Consider the following 24,549-nt stretch of genomic DNA (forward strand, 5'->3'; position numbering starts at 1 on the left):
ATGACTGTAGATTATCGATGCCCTATGCTCATCGCGAGCACCCACTATTCATTGAGGCTATCATCGTTCAGCTCCACAGGCGCTCGATTGCTCTCACAGGGCACACTTCAAGACTGACGTCCCGCGCCAGTCGAGGCCCGAAGAACTTGAAGCTTTTGCATCTCCTCCTCGATCAACCACATACAGACCGACTGTACATCGGTACCAACGCGCCAGCTACCAAGAACCACCCCTTTTTGCTCGAGGACCTCACTTGCCTTTTCCCAACGACGCCGCCAGAGCTCTTCGCGCTTGTTGGGGAGGGGGTCCGAGGGACCGGTAGTCGAAGGGCGCCCGAGAGACTGCTGCGAAGGAGAGGTCCGAAGAGTGGACCCGGACGAGGTTGTCAGATTGAGCCGCTCGGTGGCGTAGTTGAGCGCAGCTTGGGCTGCCGCTCCGGCTGCCGCAGGGTACGACTGTTTAGTTGCCGGCGCAGGATGGCGCGGTGTGCTCGCCCCACTGGGTCCCGATCCGGTAGAAGACGACGCCGTGGTGGACCTTCGCGGTGGCGGGACCGGGGGTGGTCCCTTAGAACGATATGCGCCGTCGGAGGCGTTGCTATCCTTCATCGATGACCCTGCACTGGAAGAACGTGGGTTTGAGGGAGATGTATCCAAATCGATGAGGGAATCTGACTTGGTCTGAGCGCGTCGAGGTGGCAAAGGAGGGACCGCCTTGCGACGAATTGCCCCTTGAGAAAAGGACTCTTCGGGATGAGGACTTGATCCAACAGCATCACTCACACCATGGACCGTTCGCAGAGAAGAGGGCTTTGCAGGCTTGCCAGGGGGTTGCCGCGGTTTAGTAGCATGAGGTATCCGGGGTGCAGGGTTCTTGTCTGGACACTCGTCATCTCGTAGATCTATCAGATCTTCGTAACCTGGATTCTCTCGATCGGCACACGGGGACGATGCAACGGTTCGGCGAGGGGGTAGAGTGGGTCGATTGGCAGCAGAGTCGGATTCATCAACGAGGGAAGGGGAGCTTTGACTGCGAATGGGGGTTTCCAGATGGCTGACGGATTTCTCAAAAAAGGCCTTCTTCTCTGGGGTGGTCACATCACGGATAAAGATTCCTAGGATACGACCAGGGTTGGCAAGCACGACCTCTGTGTAAACTTCGAGATCCGCCTCGCCGCTGTCACCCACAAGGATAAATTTGCGCTCCGGGAAGTCTCGCAGAATCTGTTCCAGGGGGCCACGTTTTCTCTCTGCGGTAGGCTCAAAGATGCCCTGGAGCATGCCAGAGTACTGCTTCAGATGAAATGAACCAGGAGGCAACCCGACCTGTTTGAAATACCGTTCCAACAGAGGGTAAAGCTGCCAGGGCGCATTGGAGACGTAATGAATTTCCACGCCCTTTTGCGCGACCTGCGTGTACCAATCGCTGACACCATCAATGGTCAGCTCCGCCAATTCACGAACAAATGTGTTCCGGAAGATTTCCTTGGCACCACTGGTAATGGCAGAATGTTTCACTGTGTCGTCGATATCACTGATCAGGCTAATGCCCACGGGCTCAATGACGTCAATCGGTTTCGCGGCAGAGAGATCCTCCGACGCGAGCACTCGGATGTGCGTCGGCACAAAGGGCATCTCAGCCCGTGTAATGAAATAGCCCGATTCATCGGTGAGAACGTTACGGGATTCACTTCGATCTTCGTTAAAGAAGAAGATGGTCACCGGCATGCCGGCCATGGGGTTCGTCAGGAAGGGACGGAGTCTCTCCATCAAATGAGCGTTCGCCATGGATATCTCATCCTTCGTCATAGCTGCCACTTGACTGATGGCCGCCCCAGTGCCGGTTCCAGCGCTCATGTTGGACCCACGGCGGTCGCTCACTGCGCTCTTCCAAGCTGGATCGGCATCCTTCTCGGCAGAATCAACGAGATGGCGCATCTCCTTATCCAAAAGTTCATCTTCACCCTTGCCATTCGGATTCCGCTCGGGAGACTCATCATTGGAGGACCCAGCTGGCGCCGGGATGCCGCTGAGCGATCTTGCTAATTTGATCATGATGCGATGCTTCCGACTCATTGGACCTCGACTGGGCGCATGAATCCAACCTCGCACGTCGACCTCAACCACTGTCTCTTCTCGGATGGCATCCCCCCAACCGTCGTTGGCGACCCCCTTCTCGTCAGATCCACCCCGGTATTCATCGATCGTCTGGCTCCACGAATCTCGCCTGGACGGTGGACTGGTCTCGCGCGTGTGTTTGGCGCCCAGCTTTCTGGCATAACTTGGGAAAAGAACCATCTCCTCGTCCCCTGACCGCGCAATCGCAACGTCGGGAAATGCGCCGGGGGTATCGTAGTAGTCCTCCTGGGAAACGCCCCTCTGTCCTGTCCACCGCGATGCATACGCTTGGCCGACTTCATTGGCGGCTTTGAGCCATTCGTAGGCCTTTTTACGACGACTGCCCGGGGCAGTGCCATCTCCGCCGCCCGGTCCCCACGTTGACCCCATCGAATCCGTCACCGCATCTTTTGCCCCGTCCGGGGTTCTGCCTTGGGTCGACAGCGAAGGATTGGCGGGAAAGGCTCTGGAGGTCGACGAGGCAGTAGCCTGACTTCCTCTCAGCAGTCGTCGTCTAGAGCCGAGCAGAGAGGCAACAAATCCTCGACCAGGTGTTCGACCGCGTGTTGCAAGCCGCGCCTGCCGCTTAACGATGGCACGGTATATGCGCGACTGGGCCCGATGTCGAAGTGCCGGTAAGGCTTCGTGTCGGAGATTCCAGAGCCGGTGTTTGGCACGGCGGGTTGCCTGCGGTCCTACGAGGATGCGCAGGAGAGACGAGAGGCGGCTGGGTCGACTAGGCGAGCGCCCAAAGGCTCCCCACTTAGCGAAGAAGGAGCTTGCGGCGGGGGGCCGTCTGAAGGAGAACAGCCTCGACCGTGCAACGGACCAACGGAAATACTGTTTAGGCGCCAGGGTTTCTTGTGAGCAATTAGCGCGGGGTGGATCGTGTCTGGCGTGCGACTTGACTACGGGTGAGGGTCAAGTGGAATCAAGGCGATGGGAGGACTCGAAGCAGGCTAGCTTGAACGATGACTTCCGTTGAGAAGAAAGAACACAGGTAGGGCAAAGACTTTTGATAAGCTCCAACAGCATTTGGCACAAGCCCAGAGAGTCGCTGGGGGGACAAGAACTGATCCCTGCAGAAATGTCCGAATGATGGGATCGGCAGGCGGCCGCAGTGGGAAGTGGCCAGTCCAGTCCAAGTTGTTGAGTCGGTGCCGGTGCGGGGAGCGGAGCCCACTATGACGCCAGGCCGCCTTGGCCCTGTCGAAGTACTTGGGCACTCACAGCAGCCTTTGAAGGTATTCGAACTCACTCATAATCAGGTACATAAGATACCGGTCAGGGGCATATATCTTATCAAGTTAACTACGATGTTACCAGGTATTAGAGGAAGCCGGCACTGAATATTGCCTAGTAGGTACAAAGATCATTTGGATAGGAAAGAAGGGGATCTTTTACTTTCATGCGTCGGGAGGCATAGACCAAGTGCTCTACACCAATTGCAAACACGTTGTTCACCTGCGGTGCTATCAATGCATGATCATACCTTATACATATATCGTGCTTATAGTACAAATCTCTAAGTCGGCCCTCTAGGCACTATCTTCGGTATAATTCACCTTTCTCGCTCGAACACTCCGCCGAGTGGTCGACAGCGGAGGGGTCTCGGCCTCCTCCAGATCTGCAGGAGGACTACTGAGATCCTCGGACTCAGGCGTAACCTCGATCTGCTCAGCTTTCCGCTTGGCGCGAGATTTACTTGACGGCGTGCGTCGCGTCGGCGTCTGGGCGGCTTTCTTCACCGGGGTTTCCATCTCCCTAGTTACCTCCGCAGCAGGACTGGCAGGCTCACTTTTCACCTTCTTGGGTGCAGGTCGTTTGGCAGGGCTACCATTTGCCTTGGGCTTGATCACTTTCTTGGCAGGGCGTAGCCACTCTTCCATTCCTCGAGGCCAATACACTCTTCGCTCTGGGCCGCCCATGCCGACCTCATCCTCAGGGACAGTGGGTGGTGGTGGCACGGATCCTTCAAGGTCGACGAAACCGCCATTCTTCTTGGACTTGCGCGGAGGCTTAAAAGGCTTGTTCTCATCGGTTCGAATGTGGGGGATGAGGTCGTTGAATAGCTCAAACCCCGGCAGCTTGAAGTTTCGCATCAATTCAAAGACAGCTTGTTCCTTGTCTTTCGCTTCGATCATGAGATCCATGTTTGGATCACAGGGGGGAAGAGTGGCCACGCGGTCGCTATGTTTGCGGCGCTGGCGAGGCGTGATAGCCGGAGAGGTCTGTTCAGAGTAATGCATCTTTTGAGTGATGTTCTTGCGAGACCAGGTCGCTGCAATCCGATCATAGAGAGGCATGATGTCCTCGGTGCCCTCGCGAACCTCGTTCGCGTCGAAGAGAATATTGTGGTGGTGGAAATCGAGCACAAGAGGGATGTTGAGTTCCTCGCAGATCGGGAGAAGATCGTGAACAGTCCAGCTGACATCGTCATTCTCCAAGACCAGTCGATTCTTGATATCCTGTGACAAGATCGAGTAATTTTGACGGAAGCGATCCAATGTCGCCGCCTTGTCGCCAAAAACGCCGCCCATGTGGAGGATCATCACCGCATCACGGTCCTGCTGGGGCGGCAGCTTCAGGAGCTGCAACAACTCGGAGTGGTATTCAAGATCTCGATACGAGCTCTCGACAACTTCCCGCTTGGGCGACCCGAGTTGCGTAAATTGGCCGGGGTGGACAGATACTCGGTGGCCCAATTCGGCGACCACTCGACCGGCCTCGGCGAGTACTTCGGAGGCAAATGGGGCTAATTTGTACCCATATTCTTTGTGACTCGCGAAGGGGAACATTTCACTGCTGATCCGCATGAACTTGATGCCATATTTATCGTTCCAGCGGAAAATCTTGGCCAGGTCCCGCGCATTGGCCAAGCCCAATGCCTCGACAAAGGCCTGACCACGCGCGACATCCGCAGGCTGATCGCGGTCGGGGCGGTTCTTGGTCGCGTGAGCGGGTTGGTCAGGATCCAGTAATGGATGGCGATTCTCCAGAATTGACGCGATGCGACAGGTGCGCGAGCAAAAGACGGGCGGGTTGGAGTATCGCAGATAAGTGTTCAAGCAGGCCTACGTTGACATGGTTCAGTTTCTATTTCTTAGGTACGTTGCTTCCCACCAAGTCATCGGAATCATCCAATTGCTTCATGGAACCGACACCGCTGGCGCATTGCAAGACATACATATCCGAGACGACCCTTCCAGGGTAAGGGAAGATAGCTGCTATTCACTGGAGGCGGTCGCCCTAAAGCTTCTTGGAGCTCCTGCGCATCGACGGGGATGTCTTCCTCTGATTCTGGATCAAGGGCAGTTTCCGCCCGGTCAGCGGATACAGAGATATCTCCATTCAAAACATCGACCGGTTTGGCTTTGGTGACCCTGGACATCACTGCCATCACGACGGTCGCGCGGTTGGTACGACCGTCAATAGTGTGGTCAGAATGGTGAGAGAGTGTTCGCAAAGGCGATGCGACCAGTTGAGGGGAGTGTATAGTAAAACGTGCTCGACCAGCGAGGCTATTCACAAAACCCAATGAAACTGGCAGTCGCCAAACCGGTTGAGCGCCATGACGACGATGGACCAGAACCAGGGCGGGTAGATTGACGCTCGCCGTGGTCATCGATCGATCGGAACGGATCCGCAACCTGGGGTGGCAAACCGTCCCTTGAGCAATTGCCAGGAAGCTCTCATGTTGGAGATGCGACGCCCGTGATAGTCGCGCCAGAGATCTGAACATCCAGTACTTAATTCTCTTGACCTTGTGCGAGTGTCTCGGTAGCGGCCAAGAGAGCTTGAGAGGGTTGGGGCTAAGATGATTTTTCGTAGTGAGAATTGGCAACGAAGAGTTCAGCCACAGCGGGAGGATGGACTACGCGCCTATCGCGAAGGCGCGGCGCGGGACGGATGGGTAGAGTCAAAACTGAGCAACTCGAACTACTTGCTCACTCGATCTTTGGAGGGGGTTTCAGTAATGAGTGCAAAGAGCTAAACCTTGTTAAAGAAAAGAAACCAAGATTGCAGAGACACGAGCCCAGACGGTTGAATCAGACCTATGAGGAGTTAGGTAAGGATGTGGGCGCAGTCGTACCGTGGGCGTGTGGGTGGATTCAGGTGTTCTACCTTCAATCTTCAAGTTACCTGCATGTTGGATACTCGAGGGCTCAACAGCAGCACAATAATCTCAATAATCTCTACACAGTATCTACTACATGTGTTTAATATTTGAAGACTTGGCCATTCTCAATCCACACGCCTCCATTGAGACTTATTTTGGGCTCTAGTGAGGTAGGAACTTGATACTCGCCACAGAAGACCAACATCTCCAATTCTCTACCAATCGCTTGGACGTCCTTTCAAGAGAAGGAACTTCCCAGCTACGACACAGAGCAATACATAAATCACCTACATGCGCTTTTAAATAAACACAGACAATTACACTTGACCTTGATCATTTACCGCGGACTTCCCCTAAAAGAGAGGGTGGAATACGTCGGTTTGAAGTTTGCGAGACTCAATTCCAACGCTTGGGAATGCCCAGCAAACGTCAACTGGTCGACTGTAGTCCTGAAGCTGCCTTGTACTTGAAGTGTACCTCGCCATCCTGATGAGGAGCCCTTTCTGAATGGGTACCTCAGGAGTTAATGAGCCTTACCTGGGAGTAGGCAATATCCCTGAATAAAGTGCACTGAATTTTACCAACAGATTCACGGACTCGCGCCTAATGCCCATTCCTTTGGACACCAGCGGGTGCCAGTTCTTCATTCCTATAGTAAGAAAACTCCATCCGAAAATGGAAACATGCAAATCTAAACGGGACATTAGCGATACAATGTAGCTTTTAAAGCATAAGGAATTGGGTTAGAAGACAAAGTACAGACCATAACACACAGTAACAGCAGACACAGTAAGAGGATACCCATTCTTTTGCAGACCAAATCTCGCAGCTCAGCGGAGAAAAAGCGCACTTGACGGCTAGGGGCGAATCATGGACCTAGCGGACTGTGTGCATAGTTGACACTTTCGCTCCCTTCCAAGAACTTGAAGGCAAGCCCCAGGCGAGGGATCATCCTCGCAACCCCTGGAACGAAAAACGCTCACTGTCAAATCACATGAGGCTAGTTCATCTCTCCCGCGCATTCAGGGGACTTTCCGTTTCTTCGGTTCTTACTTTATTGGCCTTTTTTTTGTTTTCTTCCGTCTGCAGGAGAGGCTTCAGTCCTGCAGGGCGCGAGGGTCAAGCGTGGGAAAGGGCGGACGCGCGTGCTTCACTGGACCATTGAGACTACTGGATCAACGTGAGAAGAGACAGAGCAAAAAACCATCCTCTATCTAAATAATTTAATAGAGGATAATATATTTAACTAGGGCGTCGACACTAAATTAATAAGAAAGATTAGTTAGCTCTTAATTAAAATACTACTAGATAGTATAATAACCGTATTAAAAATATATAACGCTCTCCCCCTGAAGATTATCGGGTTCTTCACAGCGATCATCATTTGCCTTTGGCATGAAACATCCTCATCCTTGAATGGCTGATTTGCCTTGGGCTGCTCATTCTTCAGCAGACGCTCGCAGAAATCAGGCGCTTCTTTGCGTTGGTTGAAGAAAAGGGTGCCCAGCCAGTTCGCCTGCCGTTTTTCTCGCATCTGGGTGCCAGACAAGCATTTCCTTAGCGAGGTCCAAAAACGACTCCTTCTCCTCCCCCCCAAGGGATGAAGGTGCGTCACGTATTTTACGGTCAGGGATCAGGTCTTCGTAAAGGAAGCGACCTAAGATGGGTCGTGAGTCTAAGAATAATCCAATTGAGATAGGAACCCCAAATACCTTTTTCGTCAAAGAATGGCCCACAGAAGTACTCCTCCGCGGTCTCGCATATCCTGCCGTCTTCTCGTCTAACAGGTTTCGGCCAGGAGTACTCTTGCATATAACGGTACCTTTGTATGACCTCTGGAGGAGGTGGACCGAGTAAGGCTATCATTTCGGCAATATGCAGTTTAGCATCATAGCGACCTTCTTGATCATAAATATGCAGGAATAGCTCTTTGCCTTCGATCATATCCCACAACTTATCGGGTATTAGTAGATGCAACAACTCTAGAGAATAACGTAACGCACCAGAACACCAAGATTCCAAATATCCGCAGGCATTTGCCATCCGTTACCTAGTATCACCTCTGGTGCCCGATAGTGGTCTGGTTGAATAGGCCAAACGCCCCAGTCATCGTCTTCTTCGAGCCTGGTTGCCAAGCCAAAGTCGACTAGCTGTGGTATACTTCTCAGGCTTTTGAGCGGCCCGAAGTCATTACGGGATTGATACACTGGTCGTCCTATCGAATCAATCTTGAAAGCCATCGGTTTTGCAAGCTGAGAATCAATAAAATCAGCGAGCACGGTTGGGTCCTCGAATGAGACCATGATGTTCTCAAGCTTTATATCTAGACAGCCACTTGTGCTTAGTATTGCCGACGAGAATAAAGGCAGAAAATAAACCTACCTGTATGAACTGTCCTGCATATTTTATGGAGATAATCAAGCCCCGTAAGAAGAGCACGAATGTATGTTTTAATAAGGGGCAGGGGCATCTTTCTGTCGTTAAAGCGCCGCTGATACATCGATAACGACTCCCTCATAGGCGGATACACAAGACATAGATAGTGACCTTCTGGGCATTTAACTTCAAAAGAGTCAAGTAATGTTCGGATAAGTGACCGCCCGCGATGTGATGGGTCTGCCGTGGAAATATGCTCTTCAACTTCGCGCTCGCGATCAGCGGAACTTGCATTATTATTCACAATTTTCAGTGCCACGACGCTCTCTGGCTCTTCGACATATCTGTAAATTTGTTAGAGACGGGGAGAGCTTCGAACTGGGAGAAATTATTGAAGCTACCCTTTCAGATCACGCGCGAGCCATACTGTTGAAGACATGCCCCAGCCAACCTTGACCAAGGTTTGGTAACGATCGGCGAGTACCTCTCCAGGCTTCGCTGGGTAGAAGTGCTTGGAATTGTATACTGGCAAGATCTCTTCATCAACGAGTATGCCAGGTGGTAAAGGTGGCCCGGGAGAAGACATGGGAAACGGTTTCTTGCGAATGAAGGCAGAGAAACGAGGAATGAATGGCTTTATAGCGTTCATTACAGAGTTACTTCCCGTAAGCCGACGGGAGAATGCGATGTCAGTAATGGTTGAAGAAGATCAAGGAGGAGCCTTGGCATGACTAGCAAACGTGATCACGTGGCACGATACGGAGTTCAGGTGAACGAAACAAGCTGTCAGCCAATGAGATCATCAGACGCCTCCGATTCCGTGAAATCATATTGACCACACCTAAGAAGGTCTCTCTTGCTTCTGTACAGTCGTCCAACGGCGCGTAGGTAACCAATAATGCTGCTTCTTCTTTTTGGGCATTGCTGCTGGTGTATACCGCTCATCAATGAGGCGCGCCTCGACCGAGGAGTAAGCGCCCGTTTGCAACGCAGACTGTTTCAACACCTAGCTGAGCCTCGGTCATAGCATGCAGAGTGTAAATGATATCCTATCGCTTTCTAGTTTTACCGGACGGCCGAGACCAGAAAACCACGAAGATGGATGGGTGGGGACGGCGGCAATGGAACCCATGTAGTAGGTCAAGGGTTGTTGGTAGTAGAAACGCAAGAACAGCGGTAATTATGAGTCCCTATATCTAGTCCCAAAGATGCTGCGAGAGCGCGATACGCCTTGTTCTATTTGGTCGCCTCTCTGCTAATGAATTTGGGAGTGCTCTTTGTAACCGCGAGGAAAGACAGCTAGGGTGAATTATACACTCATTGATATCCTTCCTAATGAAGGTATAAAAGAGAGTTGTATGCCGTAGCTCACCAGGATTAGCACAGAATTATCAGAGCACTTTCATACTCCAGAAAAAATTTTCATAATTGAACCACCTGCATTGTCTGCAAAAAGGGACAATCATGGCCTCGCGGGCATTTTCCAGCACTGCCAGACAGTTGAAACAGCTTAACTGGACCCTTCAAGGAACAACCGTCGACGTCAGCTGGTTGATCCAGCAAGTTGAGCTTTCCATTGACGAAGTTCCTGGGCTGAGGGCTCGCGTTGTCAGCGCGCAGGTAGTGTAAGACACATGCATTACTCCTATTTGGATTGAAGGCTGAGTTCGGCTAAAGTGAATAGCGGAAACCCTCACCCCACGCCCAACCGCGACGACCCGTACCATGGATCCGTGGTTCTTCTGGATAAGGACGGTAAACGGGTTACGTCGGCGCATGCCTATCTCAACGGGTTTGTCAAGTTCTCCAAGGAGGCGACATTCAAGCCTGTGAAGCTTCCTCCAATGCCCGGGGCACCAGTCATTCCGCCGAAGGGAGTCGCGACTAGGAAGTCTGATTCGACGCCTGTATCTAATCAGTCGACCTCCGAGAAGGGCAAGAAATGATAGATGAGCATTAGATAATTGCACTGGATTTGGGATCTGCAGGAAGATACATTGGTCCCGTTGGGATTAGTGCATGTACGGGCGGCTTCTATGTAACTTTGCCGGTGGGATCCATTTGTCTATCGAAATATATTTACATTATAAGAGCATTGGCGGTTTAAAACACACTTTATTATTATTGAAAACTCCCAGTTAGATGGATGGCTCTGAACCACATGTCACCTATACAATTACCACGAATCATCTGACAGCATGATTCCTTTGACTTGCTGCCAAGATGATGATGAATGCCGTGTTTTGGAGACTTAATGAAAGCGGCCTACGCTGAAGAATAGTATGCATGTCGAGGTACAGCACGTAATGCCAACTAGATATTCAATGCTCCCCCTTGTTTACTTGAGAAACTGTCACCGGGATTTTATGACTTAGTGACCTACACAATGCACAGTACATAATTTGTAACGAGCGCTAACGTCAGAAAAGCTGAAGCAACTCAGAGCGGAGCAGCTGAGGGCGGCGAGATGACTAACCCCTTCTGTGCTCCCGGAGCCGATCGCTTCCCGTCACCGATATTACACGACAAGCCCTCAGCACAGATCGACGCGACGGAATGCGCAGTTTGTTGGCCGCAATTTTGTTATGGTCGCATGGATGGCGGTAGATTAGGACATTTCAACGGTGGAAGTGGACGGAGTGGCGACAAGCACAGTCGCCATTTGAGGGAAGGATTTGAAAGATAGTTTTTTAGCAGAGAGGTAGTATAAAACAGATCATTATTTATCCATGATTCGATATCAGGTTTTGCGAGGTATCTGGAGGACATTACGCTCGGCAGGAATTCTGACACTCAACGCGTGGCATTCCATCTTACTTGGTATGAAGCGCCTCTGTAGGGTTAAAACCCGGATACACAGGGCATGATCAGCACAAGAGAGACACCCCCTCCATTCTCCTTTGGCACTAGTTGTCCAAGCTTCAAGGTTACTAGTAGGGTGTTGCGAGAGATGTCGATTGGAACGGCTGTCCCCATTGCAGCAACCTTCACACATCCGATCCACTTGTCGACAGCTGCGGGACAGGGAACTAAGTAGTTCAGTCTGGAAGTGAGCCCACGCGCGTGGCGGGCACGGAAGCGTCTCCCTCATATAGAAGGGACGGCGAGACAGATGAAGGTTCTTTTCATCACCTTATGATCGCGATCATTGGGCATTGTCCCTGCATTGAAGCTTGCGGGCAAATCATCATGGGGTCGTATGGCGAGTTAGGCTTCCAAATATGCGATGAAGATGGAGGAGCCGCGTATGGATGTAGTGGCCGGAATCTTTTCTAGGTCCTCTTCTGATACCCCGAACGCACATGCCATGGATCCCAGCGTAAAAATTGGGACGCAAGCCAAGTCTGCCCAGCACCTTGGTCCCAGATACATCTACTCCAATCAAGCGGCGCTGGATCTTTATCGCAGATTGCACGTTGGAAAGTTGTTGATAGGGGAAAGGTGCCTGGCCACGCTGCATTCCTCGCGTTGCGAGGTAGACTTGGTGGCGCCTGAATGTTTACTCGGGATTTTCGTGAGAATGGCAATCGCATTCCTCGCAACTATAATGCGAAAATTGCGCACATAGTCGGGACGGACCTATTAATACTAAAGGGCGACCAGCGAGTTTGTCAAGGGTTGGCAATTCACATTGTGATTTTTTCAGAGAAAGGGTTTCTTGAGTCCGATCCTGGTGATTGATTCTTCCGCATCCAATCTTGTTACTCTCCGAGAACGCAAAAGACCTTGGACTGAAATAAAAGATCAATGTATGTATACGTTTGGAGACAGGTGTCCAACTGTATGCAGCTGACACAAGCCTATAGAAATTTCCAGGTCCTTCGCAGACGAGAAAAGTCACCGAAATGAAGACAACCGCAATCTGTGTCAGCCTTTTGGCGGTGGGGGCCTCGGCGCATATGCAAATGATGAAGCCGTATCCTATCCGCAGTCCGTTGAACAAGGACAGCAGCGAGCAAAAGGACTATTCCTACACGAATCCACTGGATTCATCCGGGTCGAACTTTCCCTGCAAGGGCTATGCCAACGATCCATTCACATCCCAAGCAAGCTACTCGCCGGGACAGACTTACGAGCTCGAGCTCGACGGCAGCGCAGTCCATGGGGGAGGCTCTTGCCAGATCTCGCTGACGTACGATCGTGGCAAGACTTTCAAAGTGATCGAGTCAATGCTTGGCGAATGTCCCATCTCCAAAAACTACTCGTTCCAGATTCCATCTGACGCACCCAGTGGTGAGGCTCTGCTTGCTTGGACCTGGTTCAACAAAGTTGGAAACCGAGAGATGTACATGAACTGTGCAATGGTGACCATTGGTGGATCAACCACCAAGGGCACCAAGAGCGACCCGGACAGAGTGAACACCCAGTCCGCCGACAGTTCATTCTGGCCAAACGAGTACAAAAACCACACCTTCCACGGTCCTCCGGGCCACCATGGTCACCCAGGCCATCGGCCTCAAGTTCCTGGTATGGTGCCACGAGAGGTGTCGGAGGCAGCCATGGCGATGGATTCATCCATCTCATCCGCGACGACCGCCTTTGACAGTCGGCCCGCCATGTTCGTCGCCAATGTGAATCAAGCGGGTGGTTGTGTGACCGTGGAAGGCGAGGAAGTCGATTTCCCTCAACCGGGACCCAATGTGGTCGGCAAGATTGATACCAGCGGTAAAGGCTACAAGTGCAGTGGAGATGCACCCTTCCTCAGTAGTGGCACTGGCAGTACTGGTGGAAGCAGCGGTTCGAGTAGCAGCGGTTCGAGTCGAGTAGCAGCGGTTCGAGTAGCAGCGGTTCGAGTAGCAGCGGCAGTTCATCTTCACCATCCTCCACATCTGGCTCGTCCTCTTCATCGGCCGCTTCCAATACCATGGCGACGTCCTCCACAGCTGCCCCGTCAACTCTGGCCACGTCTGCAGCCCCGGCGACATCATCCTCGTCCATGAGTTCATCCTCCACGAATGCCCCCGAGGCCAAGGGTACCTCCTCCTCGTCTGCGTCTCCAGCGACGAGCGACACCCCAGCCTCGGCTGCTTCAACAACAGCCACCAGCGGTTCCGACACCACTGCCGACGGCACTATGATCAGCCTCGCTCAACTGGCCCAGTTGGTTTCATCTCTTTCGTCTGCGGCAGCAGCTCCCACGGCCGACAATCGTGTGACGGGCGACCTCCACCACGAGGTCGCCTCCACCAACGCTGCCTTCTCCAGTTACGTTGAGCAGTGGCCCTGTGGTGTTGGAGAGTTGCTGTGTTCTCCGGACGGAAGTACCTGGGCCATGTGCTCCAACGGACGTCCCATCTATATGGGTCCTGTCGCTCGCGGCATGTCCTGTCAACTCGGTCACATGGTTCGAGCAGCTTAGACGTGCTGAGTCGGAGCCTCTTTTTGCTTTTTGCTTTGGTGTCCTTTTCAGATTCATTTGGTCAATGCCCTGACGGTAGGACCTCCTTATGAGCCTCCAGATCCAGCGTTTCCCGTTCCTCCGTTCTGTTGATGTTGATGTTTTTTTTTTTTTTTTTCATTCCGAATGATTGTACTTCACGAGGCTTGGCGTTTTCCCCCCCTTTGTGATTTCAAGTTGAGTTGGGCCGCCCGTTTGGACTGGTTTCCCTTTTTGTTTCGTGTGCATAATATGGCATCCGCGTCTCGAGGCCTGAGTCTTTTGTTGTTCTATTCCTCTTTCAAGGCTGACAAGTCAAAGGGGGTTTCTTGGAACCTTACTCTGGATTCCCTATCCCTTGCGCGCCTTGAAAATTGTCAAAGTAGTTTGGATCCCCCCGGTGTTGGTAGGAGTGAATACGTTCATTCAATTCATCATAGCTATTAATTAAAGAATTATTACGGCTTCCTTGCCCTCGTGTAGGCAATGCGCAGTAAAACGACAATTTCGTCACCGTTCGCATCAAGATGAAGAGGATATCAAGTGTTCATCTTCTGGCAGCAGCTCGACGGGCGTCATTGAGCTGGCCCAAATCCGTCAAAGTCAAAGCAATTCACAGGCGGGCTCATCATGTACAGCATATCAAATCATAGAAGGCGACACGATTTTCCGGCTCTTGGTATACAAGACCGTCGGATGCCCAGTGCCGTCTCGCAACAAACATTGTCCCGGCGTGGACTGCCATGGTGAAGGCCCTGTTTACATGTTACCCGTATAGGCGGAACCGCCGTAGCCATAACCATTCTGGCCTGCAGCCGGGTTGGTATCGGCGACAGGAACAGGTTCCTTTTTTCTGCCAAAGAGGCCGAAGCGCTTCTTCTGGACCGGTTGCTTTTCCGTGCCGAACTCCACGTCTGTGGGGGTGGGGTGTGCGGGCAGGGTGTCGATGCCACCAGAGGCTTCCGGGTAGGTCTTCTTGCGACTCCACCATTTGCGGCTCGTGCCGTAGTGTGTAGTTGTTGGCAGGCGAGGGACCGAAGCGCTTCTCGCGCTTGTGGTGGCGAGCCAAGAGAACTTGGAAGAGAATGGAAATGAGGAAGAAGAAGCTAGAGACAGTCAGGCCAAGAACAAGGGTGAGAGAAAGCCATCGCCTGGCTAGACTGCGAGATGGCGTGGAGATTGAAACTTACATTCCAATAATCGAGACCGCAAAGGCAGCCTTCTGCAGATTACAGGAGGTCCGGAAACTGGTTCCCGCCGGGGTGTCGGCACGGTTGGTGGCATCTCCATCGCCCAGAGGAGTTCGAACGAAGCCCGTGCAACTCTGCGTCCCTCGTCGGGTCAAGACGGCGATGGCGATCATCACCCCGATGAAGCAGACATCGAGCACAATCGCCAAAAAGGCAAAGAAGGCCACGCCTCCAAGGCAGCATACGAAGATGGCGCCAAGCAGACTGTATAGCGCTGCCGCCCCGGACAGACCCTCGACGGCCTTGGTCCAGGTGGGGATGACCAGATCATGGCGCGAGAGCACAGCCAGATAGTATGAAAAGATCGCCAGAATCACGGCCGAGGCGAGGAACTGCAGGACCCGAATGGCCAGACTGAAAAAGCGCAGCACAACTCCGCCGGCACCCATGGTGATTGAGGATGGACGCGGTGCTGCAAGTAGGTGGAATCGAGAGTCTTTCTAGACGTAATTAAAAGGGAGAGAAGATGACTCGGGTCCAGCACTCGGAGGAGGTGAGGTGGGAGATGATGAGTGACAAGAATTTGAATCAGAGCCGAAACGAGTGGACAATCGGACAGGCAGGGTGGGATGGACGAGTGATTATATGACCTTCGAATTCAGCTCTGAACCAGCCCAGTCCTTTGCGCAGCCCTGGGCGACGCAACCCTTGAAGATCAGTGGAGGCAGACCCTTGGGGTGGGAACCCTGGCGCAGCTGCTCGCATAACCCCCCGTAGGGCAACAACTGCATGATCGCATTGGCAACTTTTTTTTTCACGTTTTCCTTCCGTGTGGACTCTCCAGCTAGGACCTTGTCTGCGCCACCAAACGGGTTGAAAATGATGTTGCCTTGCATGAGGCTATGAGCGGCACGTCCAGCAGGAGAAGCAGCCATTTCCGTTGATGATGTCAGGGTGAAGAATGGGTACCCAATCAACAGCCGCACTCGAGCCAATCGAGTCAATCGAGTCCATCAACCCAGTAGGGGTCCTTGGCTTGGCAATTGATTTGTGGAAGGGGCGCAAAGGTTAACCCCAATGGGGATGACCACGAGAACGAATGAGACGAAGAGAGTAATTCATCATGATGGAAGACACCTCCAGAGACGAGTCTTTTCCCACCCCTCGTCCTCAGGAAACACTGACGATACGTAATCTGCGGTCTCGTTCTGGCCCCCCCCTCCCCCCGGCCTTATCGACACGGTGGTGTGGGTGGCTGCAGTTTCTCGGCGGAGCCTATCCGCCACCACATGAATATTATGATCAACAGGAAGATCAATGCTGTTGGAGCTGGGTCGGTACGAGCCCCGTAGAAGAGCAAAATGGATCTGGCTAATAACCTAGAGGACCTAGGAGGTACTCCCTAGTCCCTACTAGGTATGGACACTAATACACAGACTGGTGCGGTATCTCACGTCATGCCACATCAGTCCCAATTGGGGGCTAGGTTGTGAACGTACACATGGGTCATCCGGGCATACGGGGAAGAACGTTGAAGTAGAAACCGGGCGGGCGGACTTGTCGCACTACTATGGAAATACGCACAGGTGTGTGTACCTCCGGCTAGGTCACTTGTCGTAGTAGTAGTAGTAGTAGTAGTAGTAGTAGTAGTAGTAGTAGTAGTAGTAGTAGTAGTATAGTAGTAGTAGTAGTAGTAGTAGTAGTAGTAGTAGTAGTAGTAGTGGTAGGTGCCCGTGTTCCATCTACAGGCGCTAATATATAATGTTGGTGAGAGTGCCCTGACAAATTTTGAGGGTTGAAAATCTTCCATTACGCTCACCACAGTCGAATCTATTCCGGCATCATCCTCGAGGTCGATTCCAGCAGTATCCAATGTGTTAGGTATTCCCTCCTCCCAGCAACCTGCTGCAGTGGGCTCCTGTGGCTTCGGCTATCCATGTGCCACATAAATGATCATTTTTTGTCCAGCCACATTAACCCATCAGGTTACCTACTACTATCCCCGGTTACCCACAGCCCCATCTTGGGCTTTCGCTACTTGCGCAATGGAATAACGAGAGAAGCGGTGGAGCGGAACAGCCACAGCTCAGCCACCGTTCCGACCATGAGTCTCCATCGTCCACACAATTGGAGGTATTTAACCAGTACGTGGAATACTATGTAAACACACAAGGTTAGAGCCTGTACATCAAAAGAAATACATGTAGGGGGAAGAGATTCGACTGAACTACCTAGTTCCTTCGTCATACATTGCCCCGTGACCTGTACTTTGACATATTGATGAGGCCTTGCCTGAATCCGTAGATCTGGAGTTGGAGGATTGCCCAGGCTTTTCACCCCAACCCAGAAAGATTGACGAGAGTACGACACACCGTATCGTGTCAATTCATGACTCTTCTTCATGTTGCTGCTCTACAAAGGCGCGGAGAATTGATTCTAGCCCCTCGTTCCGACGAGCGAGAAGCATCACGTCGGAGACATTGATGGTGGACCGTCCCGCGTGCCTGTCAGACATTAGAGCCGAGGACACTTCCGATTTTGAGAATCATTACAACACAAAGTCTTGAGACTCACTTGGCAAATGACTCGAGATCCTGTCCGACCGTCTCTGCCGTATGGTTTAGCGCTGCATCGATTCCTTCGCGGTGTTTGCAAACGGCAGACACCCCCAGGAGCACCCAGAAGACACCCATCCACGTACCGATTTGTGACCACACAATCTCGGTCAACGCACCGATAAACTGGGGTGTCGCATTGACACCCAGCTTCATCGTCTCCTCATCGACAATCTTGCCGATGGATAACCAGAGAGCAGATTTAAGGCGCTATACCCAACGCGTTAGAATACTGCAGACCAGGCAATGCTCGGCTTTGGCTTTGGAGCAAGAAGAAATTACCTCTTCTAGGCCCGCTTCTTCCACTGGCTCCATTTTGGTAGGGAAGATGAAATAGAATCCTGGAGGATTCAAACCGCTAATGGATCAGTCGGGAGGCAGGCATGTCCTGTCCATCGTCGACTCCCGGCCATGATGCTGATTGGTGGTCCACCCGTGCAGCATACAGATCCCCCGGACCAACTGTTATTCCGTGGAAAAGACTCTCAGGGAATTGCCGACAGAAAGTGACTCACCGCTGTCGTATGATTGATCGGGAATGACGGCGGTGAAGGCGGGAGGAGTTGCCGGGATGCCTGTGGATTCTGCGGGGCCTTGGGGAAGCGGCCAACATACGCCTGGCAGAATTTCACGAGGGTCAAGGCCTTTTTGAGTCCCTTCCGCTTTGGAACTTTTTTGGGTGCTCTTTCCGAAAAAGGACAGCTCACGGCCCAAAATTGCCGAGTCGTCAATAATCGCGCAACTTCCCTTTTCAGACTGGTAGACAAACCTTCACAACAGCCGGTCTCATTTTCCTCGGTCTGCTCGGGGCTTCTCCGTAATTCTCTCGGTTGATTGCCCTCTTATCATCAATTGACGATTCCATCGACGGTCTACCGAGTCTACCTGCTCACCCCTCCACCTCCGATTCTCTTAACCCCCGACCAGCGCCCTCCGAGCAGGATCGCAACCCCCCGTGATCCGTGGCCCAGCAATCATGGCTGACCAACGCCCCTCAGACTTGGGCGATCGCGCGGCAGAAGCTGCCAGCGACTTTTTCTCCCAGATTTACACTGTGATCGAAACGGCCATCCGCCGCTTACTGGGAAACACTGTGGCCTCTTTCTCCAACGTCAATGCCAATCGGTGGACCAAAGTTGTGGGCAGTGTTGTCTTTTACCTGATCATCCGTCCATACGTGGAGCGATTCTTCAAATGGCTCCACGACCGCGAGCGACAGAAGGAGAAGGAGAAGAAGGAAAAGGAAAAGGCTCAATGGGGTGGCAAGAAGGCCAAGATGTCGGCGAACACGCTGCGGGGTGGGGAAAAGGGCAAGGTCCTTGGCGAGGTGGAAAACACCGATGACGAGGTCGAGGAGGACGGAGAGGATGAGCTCGCCCAGGCGAGTGGTGTGCCCGAATGGCATGGAATGGCGCGCAAGCGACAGAAGAAGTACATGAAGAATCGAGCCAAGGGTCAGCGTGCGGAGAACCTGACCGAGGATCAGATCATGGAGCTCCTGGATTGGAGTGAGGAAGAGACAGTCGACAAGAAGGACATTTAGACGAGGTCCTTGACTTGAGATTCGCTGCAGACGGTCTGTGTGGCACTGGAGGATGTGTCCGTCGAATTGACTCGATGAGAACCAAAAGCTACATGTTTTGTGCATAGTGTTGGGTGGGTTCATTGATGGCGTTGGTTTGTGTGGGCTTTTGTGGCTGCGGCTGTGTCTTGTCAGAGGGTATCTTTGCTATTTTTTGTGTTTCCAATGTACAATACTCAGCATCTTGAGGAACGAAGCTGATGCGGGTTCCGTGGCCATGCCAGAGAGGTCTAGACGTGGAAGTATAATCCGAATACTTAATTCAATGACTGGAATTGAAGTGGGACGAGAGAAAAAAGTCCTCACCACTATCCAAGAAACTGCCTTTGCCCATATCATCCATTTGTGGGATGTGAAGGCGAATCAAGTGAAGCATTCATCCAGCGAGCCAAATCTGAAAGGAGAAGGAAATGAACAGGTACATTCGCAGCGTCAATCGTAGCTTGCGTCGAAGGTGCGTCTCACGCAGCACCTCCCAATTGATGATTATTTTTCGGCCCACGGTGATCCCGAAATGGAGTTACGAAGGCAGTAAATCATACATGAAAATGATTACATGATATCAATGTAACCGTCTCAAGGCTTCGACCATTCCTTTAACTTCCGCCACGTCTCGCGAGCCCACCTCAGCGAGGATCTCTTCCTGCAGTGCGGAATCGCAATCAAGGAACTTCTCGATCAGCTCGCCGTCCACGAAGCGATACGGCGACTCTGCAGCTCGGGTCAGTGTCCGGAAAGCCCGGAATTTGTCGAACGATAGTCCGCCCAGGGAATCGATTTTGCTGGCTATGACATTCTGCAGCGTGATGAGGAAGTCATTGTGCTCAGGGTTGATCAGAGCGAAGAGATAAATGGAACCTTCAACCTGTGACACCGAAAGGGGGAAAAATTAGACAAAAGTACGTTAGTTATGCTGCGTGGCAACAGACGGTGCCCAAGGGGAAGGGAAACGAACCGTAGCGAGGAAAGCCCGCGGTGTCACTGTCAGACTAGCGAGCTGCTGGATGTGAATTGGGCGAATTCGATTGACCATTTCACCCAGGCGAATTTCACTGGTAGGCACTAAGCGGCGCTTATCTTGCTCGGTGACGCCGCCTTGATTTCGAGAGAGCACGACCAAATTGCCTTCTGCCTCACTGAGAAGCAGCATGTCTTGGTCAACAGACGCAACTGCTGTGCTCCAGACAGTCTGGTAATGGCGTGCAATTTCGTCCAACTTGTCATTCACCCCGTCTTGTCCCTCGGTGAACTGAACGATACAGACACTCTTCATCAGATCTGCCACGACAATCAGATCACCGACAACCGTGAGGTCCACGGGTGCAGTCGATGTGCGATAGGTCGCTGTTTTTTCAATCTTCATCTTGCTGAAATTGTCATTGGCCACATTGTAAACAACCACCTGTCAAAGGAAAAGAAGAGGGAGAACCGATTGAGTCAGCAACTTCTTCTCCGAGGGAATTGTTAATTAGGATAACTCACAGTCTTCACCAGTGCTGCAACAATACGGTCACCCATCATCGCCAAGGCACGGCACGCACCGCGAACCCCTAATTCAGCAACCTGGGTTAACTTTCGACCGTGGTCAACCTCCATGACAAGGATCCGCCCGCGGATCGAATCTTCTCGCTCGTCACTCAAGTAGGCCGTGCCCACAATCCATCTGTCCTTCTTCAGCTCTTTTCCAGTCTCATCCTTCCCGGCCGGCAACTCGGCGCGAATCACACTCTCAACAAGTTCATCAGGGTGAAGTTCGATTGCATCGAGACGCCGGAAAAGGATCTCGTCTGCAAGGACAAAGTGGCTTTTCACGATTTCTACGCCGTCCTCCAATTTGCGGTCGATTGTGCCAAGTCCGAATGCCTTCTCGGAGGGTGAGTAGGCTACCCGGCGCACAGTCGAGCCCATGGGTAGTGTTTGGATTTGAGTTGTCCGCTCCTTGTCGACCAGGGCGATTTTGAGTTCCCGCGTTGTAGCCACCGCAATCGATCCGGGAAAGGCCTCGACGTTAAGATGGCAGATACGTGATGCTCCTTCCGAGTTCACTGCAGAGTAGATAATCCGGCCCTCGGAACCGTAGATAAGACTAGGATTCTCGCAGGTGGCAAAGACATTCCACAACCCATCACCCCGGGGAAGTTTTTTGAATGTTGGCTGTTCGGATCCAAGGATCAATTTCGTCATTTCGCTCAGTGCAAAGGTTTCTGGATCCAATGTGAATGTGATCACACTGCCATCAGCCATGGATATGAACAGCGTGGGGGGAGAGTCAGCCAAGACATCTGCAACCAGCACTGAACGAGGAAACGCGTCCCCGGTCTGCCCAAGAGACTGGCTTCGAAGCTCGGACAGATCATACATGTCCAAAATCGCGACCTTGGCGCTTTGTGGGAAACCCACAACGCAGACTCCAGCGGGCTTGGACGGGACCGTCACTCCAGAGATCTGCAGGTCCGCTCCCATATCCTTCTCTAGGATTAGGCGAGCCTCATTCTGCAAGGAGAAGGTTGCCAATATTTGACCACCGACAACCAGCACCAGATGGTCGTCATTTGATGAAGCGGCAGTGATCGCCTTTTGTGACGGAGATGACCACTCAAAAGTAATCATGCCACCATCAAGATCGGAAATGACGGCGCGTTTCTCGGTCACTTGTAAAATGCGGTTACCTGGCAGGTTCGATGCTAGAAGCGTATTCTCTGTCAAAGATAATCCGACAAATTCTTCCAGCTCCTCGACTTCACCCTCACTGCTAAAGCGGAAGACACGCGTCTCGTCGACAAATGTAACAAGTAATGTGTCGAGGAATTCCCCTGCGCTATTAGCCTTGAGAGCCCAAAGATCGGTGATATGATCCATTTCACCAAGCACTCCCAATTCTTCCATGCCAACCCCACTTCGCACGCTTCTCAAGGATCCGTCGTCAAACGCACCGGACCCAGTGACGATGCGGGCCTGTCCAGTGGAGAACTCGTGTGTCTGCACGTCGTTTGTGCGGTTGCCGAGATCCATGAGGGTGAAATCCAGAATGGGAGCAATGTTGGACAGAGTCTGGAGGACCTCAAAGGAGCCGTCGCCAATGCGAAGCACTTGGGAATCACCTTGCTGGGAACCAACGAACAGGATTCCTCCGCCAAGATAGACCAGCTTTGTGGCGCGAGACGTGTTTCCTAAAAAGTCCAACTTCCAGTCCTCAACCTCCCCTTCGTTGTTTAGGACCAACATGAGGAAGAAGAGTCTCCCATAATCATCGGCGAGCAACCACCGCTGGCTGTCGACCTTTTCCCAGGCCACAAAAACAGTAGCCTCCTCAAGGTCCCTCGAGATCATATCGTTGGCATTGTCATCAATGTACTTGATGGATGTCTCTCCAAGGACTATCAGACCACCTGTATCGAAAACGAATTAAATCAAGATGAGGATGTTTCTTCAAAGAACCGACATGGTGGAGTGATGGATGTTAGCATACCTAATGGTGCCGGAATTGGGATCAGGTGTGATGAGCCCATGTCTAATTCATGCGCAAAGATACCACCATCCAATTTCTTCTCTTGGACTTCTTTGAAGGTCGCATCGGCCGGCCCACTTGAAGTCGCCCGACTGTACTCCAGCTCCCGAATCCGAAGGCGGACCTTCTTCTGGTTATCCTCGTACAACAGCGCTAGCCATGGTTGGTTGGACCCAGAATGAAGAAACGCCGAAGACCGCACGAAGAGTTCATCGATCCGGGTCGCGGTTGGCTCACCGAGCTCACCCACCTGCGGGGGCTCGGCTTGCTGAATGGCTTGCGATGGCCTCCCCTTCCGCTTGGTCGGCTCGATGATCGGGATCACAACAATGACGCCCTCATAGATCTCAACCGTCATGAAGCGTCCACTAGGATCAACCAAGCATCGCGGATCGGTCTCGGATTCGCGAGCTGATGGCTCTGCAATATCAACGTAGCTACGCGCCGTGCGGGCCTTCTTTTTGGAAGAATCCCATGCCAGAGTGAAAAAGTTATATTGGTCAGTGCCGACAAATAGGTGATCGGTCGGCGAATTGGCTGGTGCTGGGAGTCGCGCGAGCATGGTGACCTGCGCGTATACCGCGTGAGTCTGCGCCAAGGTGAGACCATCGGGGGTCAAGGTATAGAACTCGAGCCGATTGGCTTTTCTGGATATTCACAAAACTTCACATCAGTCACGCTTGTGTTGGATGGGTTGTATAGCAAGGGAAGTATCCAGGCGCACAGAGCACTGATAGCTGTGTCCTGCCGTATTTTAGAACGCGGGATTCACTCACGCTACGACCAAGCAGTCTTCTTCAGCGTTGATGAAGTTCAGCTTCACCGCATGGCGGATGCCACTTGCTCGGTGAATGGGCACCACATAGGCCATGGCGATGGCTCTGTAAAGCTGCGGTGTGCCGCCTAGCTTCTGGTTTCGTGCGGGCCAACAGCAGCTTGACGTGGGACCACTGCGGGATCGTATAGAGCCTGCCTATCTCAATATGCGACCGGACAAGTCAAATCAGGTCAGACGATTCAAAGTTATGACAAGGGTTTAGAGCTTGACAGCGGGGATCGGGTGCATTTCTCGAAGATAGGCGGAATCTGAGTCGCAGCCACAGAGAGGTGCCAGTAGCCGCCGGTTTCTCGGAGCGGGTGCCGATGACGATGTTTAACTCCGCGCTTACATCCGCAAACAGGCGCAGACCTGGCCACGCAAATGCGCAGAAGCTTTTTGAAACATCCTAATTCCACCATGATCTCTCTGCATTAAAACAATCTTGTTTCGCTAGCTAGTCCGACTGTGTTCCCCCAATTCAATTTCACCTCCTAGGCACAAATTACGAGCAAGCTCGGTGGGGGGCAAAAGCGTCAGGTCGTATCATGTTTGCTTCCACTATTACCTCAGGCGACAATGCTGTTCATGTCCTTGGAATTAATACGAGGAAATTGGATGTTGAATATATTCTTGTTTGGTGACTTTTGAAATTCTCAAATCTCATAAAGACCATTTCATCATCTTCAACCTAGAAGCAGAAGGGCAGCGATGCCCACAAAAGAAGCAAATTCCAGGGAAGCTTCGTTGAGGGTCTCAGAAGACAGTCGCTCGAGTAGGACTGGCAAAAATCCGAATGCGTTCGCACGGTCGTGTGAGCCACCATGGATTTGATCCATGCCTCTTC

General features: G+C 52.2%; 9 protein-coding genes across 9 annotated transcripts; 3 read left to right on the top strand and 6 right to left on the bottom strand.

Moving 5' to 3' along the window:
• Positions 1-107: 107 nt before the first annotated feature.
• Positions 108-5,859, bottom strand: POX_d04805 (uncharacterized protein; the record flags this gene model as incomplete). Its single annotated transcript, XM_050113665.1, has 3 exons — positions 108-2,957; positions 3,683-5,191; positions 5,305-5,859. 3 exons carry the CDS (start codon positions 5,857-5,859, stop codon positions 108-110), a joined length of 4,914 nt encoding a protein of 1,637 aa, XP_049968616.1.
• Positions 5,860-7,703: 1,844 nt separating this feature from the next.
• POX_d04807 (uncharacterized protein) lies at positions 7,704-9,199 on the bottom strand (the record flags this gene model as incomplete). Its single annotated transcript, XM_050113666.1, has 5 exons — positions 7,704-7,894; positions 7,950-8,190; positions 8,241-8,560; positions 8,620-8,957; positions 9,015-9,199. 5 exons carry the CDS (start codon positions 9,197-9,199, stop codon positions 7,704-7,706), a joined length of 1,275 nt encoding a protein of 424 aa, XP_049968617.1.
• Positions 9,200-10,077: 878 nt separating this feature from the next.
• POX_d04808 (uncharacterized protein) lies at positions 10,078-10,559 on the top strand (the record flags this gene model as incomplete). The annotated part of the gene is made up of 2 exons (XM_050113667.1): positions 10,078-10,238; positions 10,298-10,559. 2 exons carry the CDS (start codon positions 10,078-10,080, stop codon positions 10,557-10,559), a joined length of 423 nt encoding a protein of 140 aa, XP_049968618.1.
• Positions 10,560-12,458: 1,899 nt separating this feature from the next.
• On the top strand, positions 12,459-13,972 carry POX_d04809 (uncharacterized protein; the record flags this gene model as incomplete). Its single annotated transcript, XM_050113668.1, has 2 exons — positions 12,459-13,365; positions 13,497-13,972. The coding sequence occupies 2 exons, from the start codon at positions 12,459-12,461 to the stop codon at positions 13,970-13,972; spliced, it is 1,383 nt and encodes a 460-aa protein (XP_049968619.1).
• Positions 13,973-14,749: 777 nt separating this feature from the next.
• On the bottom strand, positions 14,750-15,629 carry POX_d04810 (uncharacterized protein; the record flags this gene model as incomplete). The annotated part of the gene is made up of 2 exons (XM_050113669.1): positions 14,750-15,041; positions 15,181-15,629. The coding sequence occupies 2 exons, from the start codon at positions 15,627-15,629 to the stop codon at positions 14,750-14,752; spliced, it is 741 nt and encodes a 246-aa protein (XP_049968620.1).
• Positions 15,630-15,821: 192 nt separating this feature from the next.
• Positions 15,822-16,115, bottom strand: POX_d04811 (uncharacterized protein; the record flags this gene model as incomplete). Its single annotated transcript, XM_050113670.1, has 1 exon — positions 15,822-16,115. The coding sequence occupies one exon, from the start codon at positions 16,113-16,115 to the stop codon at positions 15,822-15,824; it is 294 nt and encodes a 97-aa protein (XP_049968621.1).
• A 1,451-nt stretch (positions 16,116-17,566) lies between these two features.
• POX_d04812 (uncharacterized protein) lies at positions 17,567-18,110 on the bottom strand (the record flags this gene model as incomplete). The annotated part of the gene is made up of 3 exons (XM_050113671.1): positions 17,567-17,684; positions 17,755-18,005; positions 18,078-18,110. The coding sequence occupies 3 exons, from the start codon at positions 18,108-18,110 to the stop codon at positions 17,567-17,569; spliced, it is 402 nt and encodes a 133-aa protein (XP_049968622.1).
• Positions 18,111-18,771: 661 nt separating this feature from the next.
• Positions 18,772-19,338, top strand: POX_d04813 (uncharacterized protein; the record flags this gene model as incomplete). Its single annotated transcript, XM_050113672.1, has 1 exon — positions 18,772-19,338. The coding sequence occupies one exon, from the start codon at positions 18,772-18,774 to the stop codon at positions 19,336-19,338; it is 567 nt and encodes a 188-aa protein (XP_049968623.1).
• A 601-nt stretch (positions 19,339-19,939) lies between these two features.
• On the bottom strand, positions 19,940-23,756 carry POX_d04814 (uncharacterized protein; the record flags this gene model as incomplete). Its single annotated transcript, XM_050113673.1, has 5 exons — positions 19,940-20,242; positions 20,333-20,779; positions 20,860-22,766; positions 22,847-23,532; positions 23,662-23,756. 5 exons carry the CDS (start codon positions 23,754-23,756, stop codon positions 19,940-19,942), a joined length of 3,438 nt encoding a protein of 1,145 aa, XP_049968624.1.
• Positions 23,757-24,549: the final 793 nt, after the last annotated feature.

The sequence above is a fragment of the Penicillium oxalicum genome, chromosome IV (assembly GCF_001723175.1).
Source record: "Penicillium oxalicum strain HP7-1 chromosome IV, whole genome shotgun sequence".
Taxonomy (NCBI): Eukaryota; Fungi; Ascomycota; class Eurotiomycetes; order Eurotiales; family Aspergillaceae; genus Penicillium; species Penicillium oxalicum.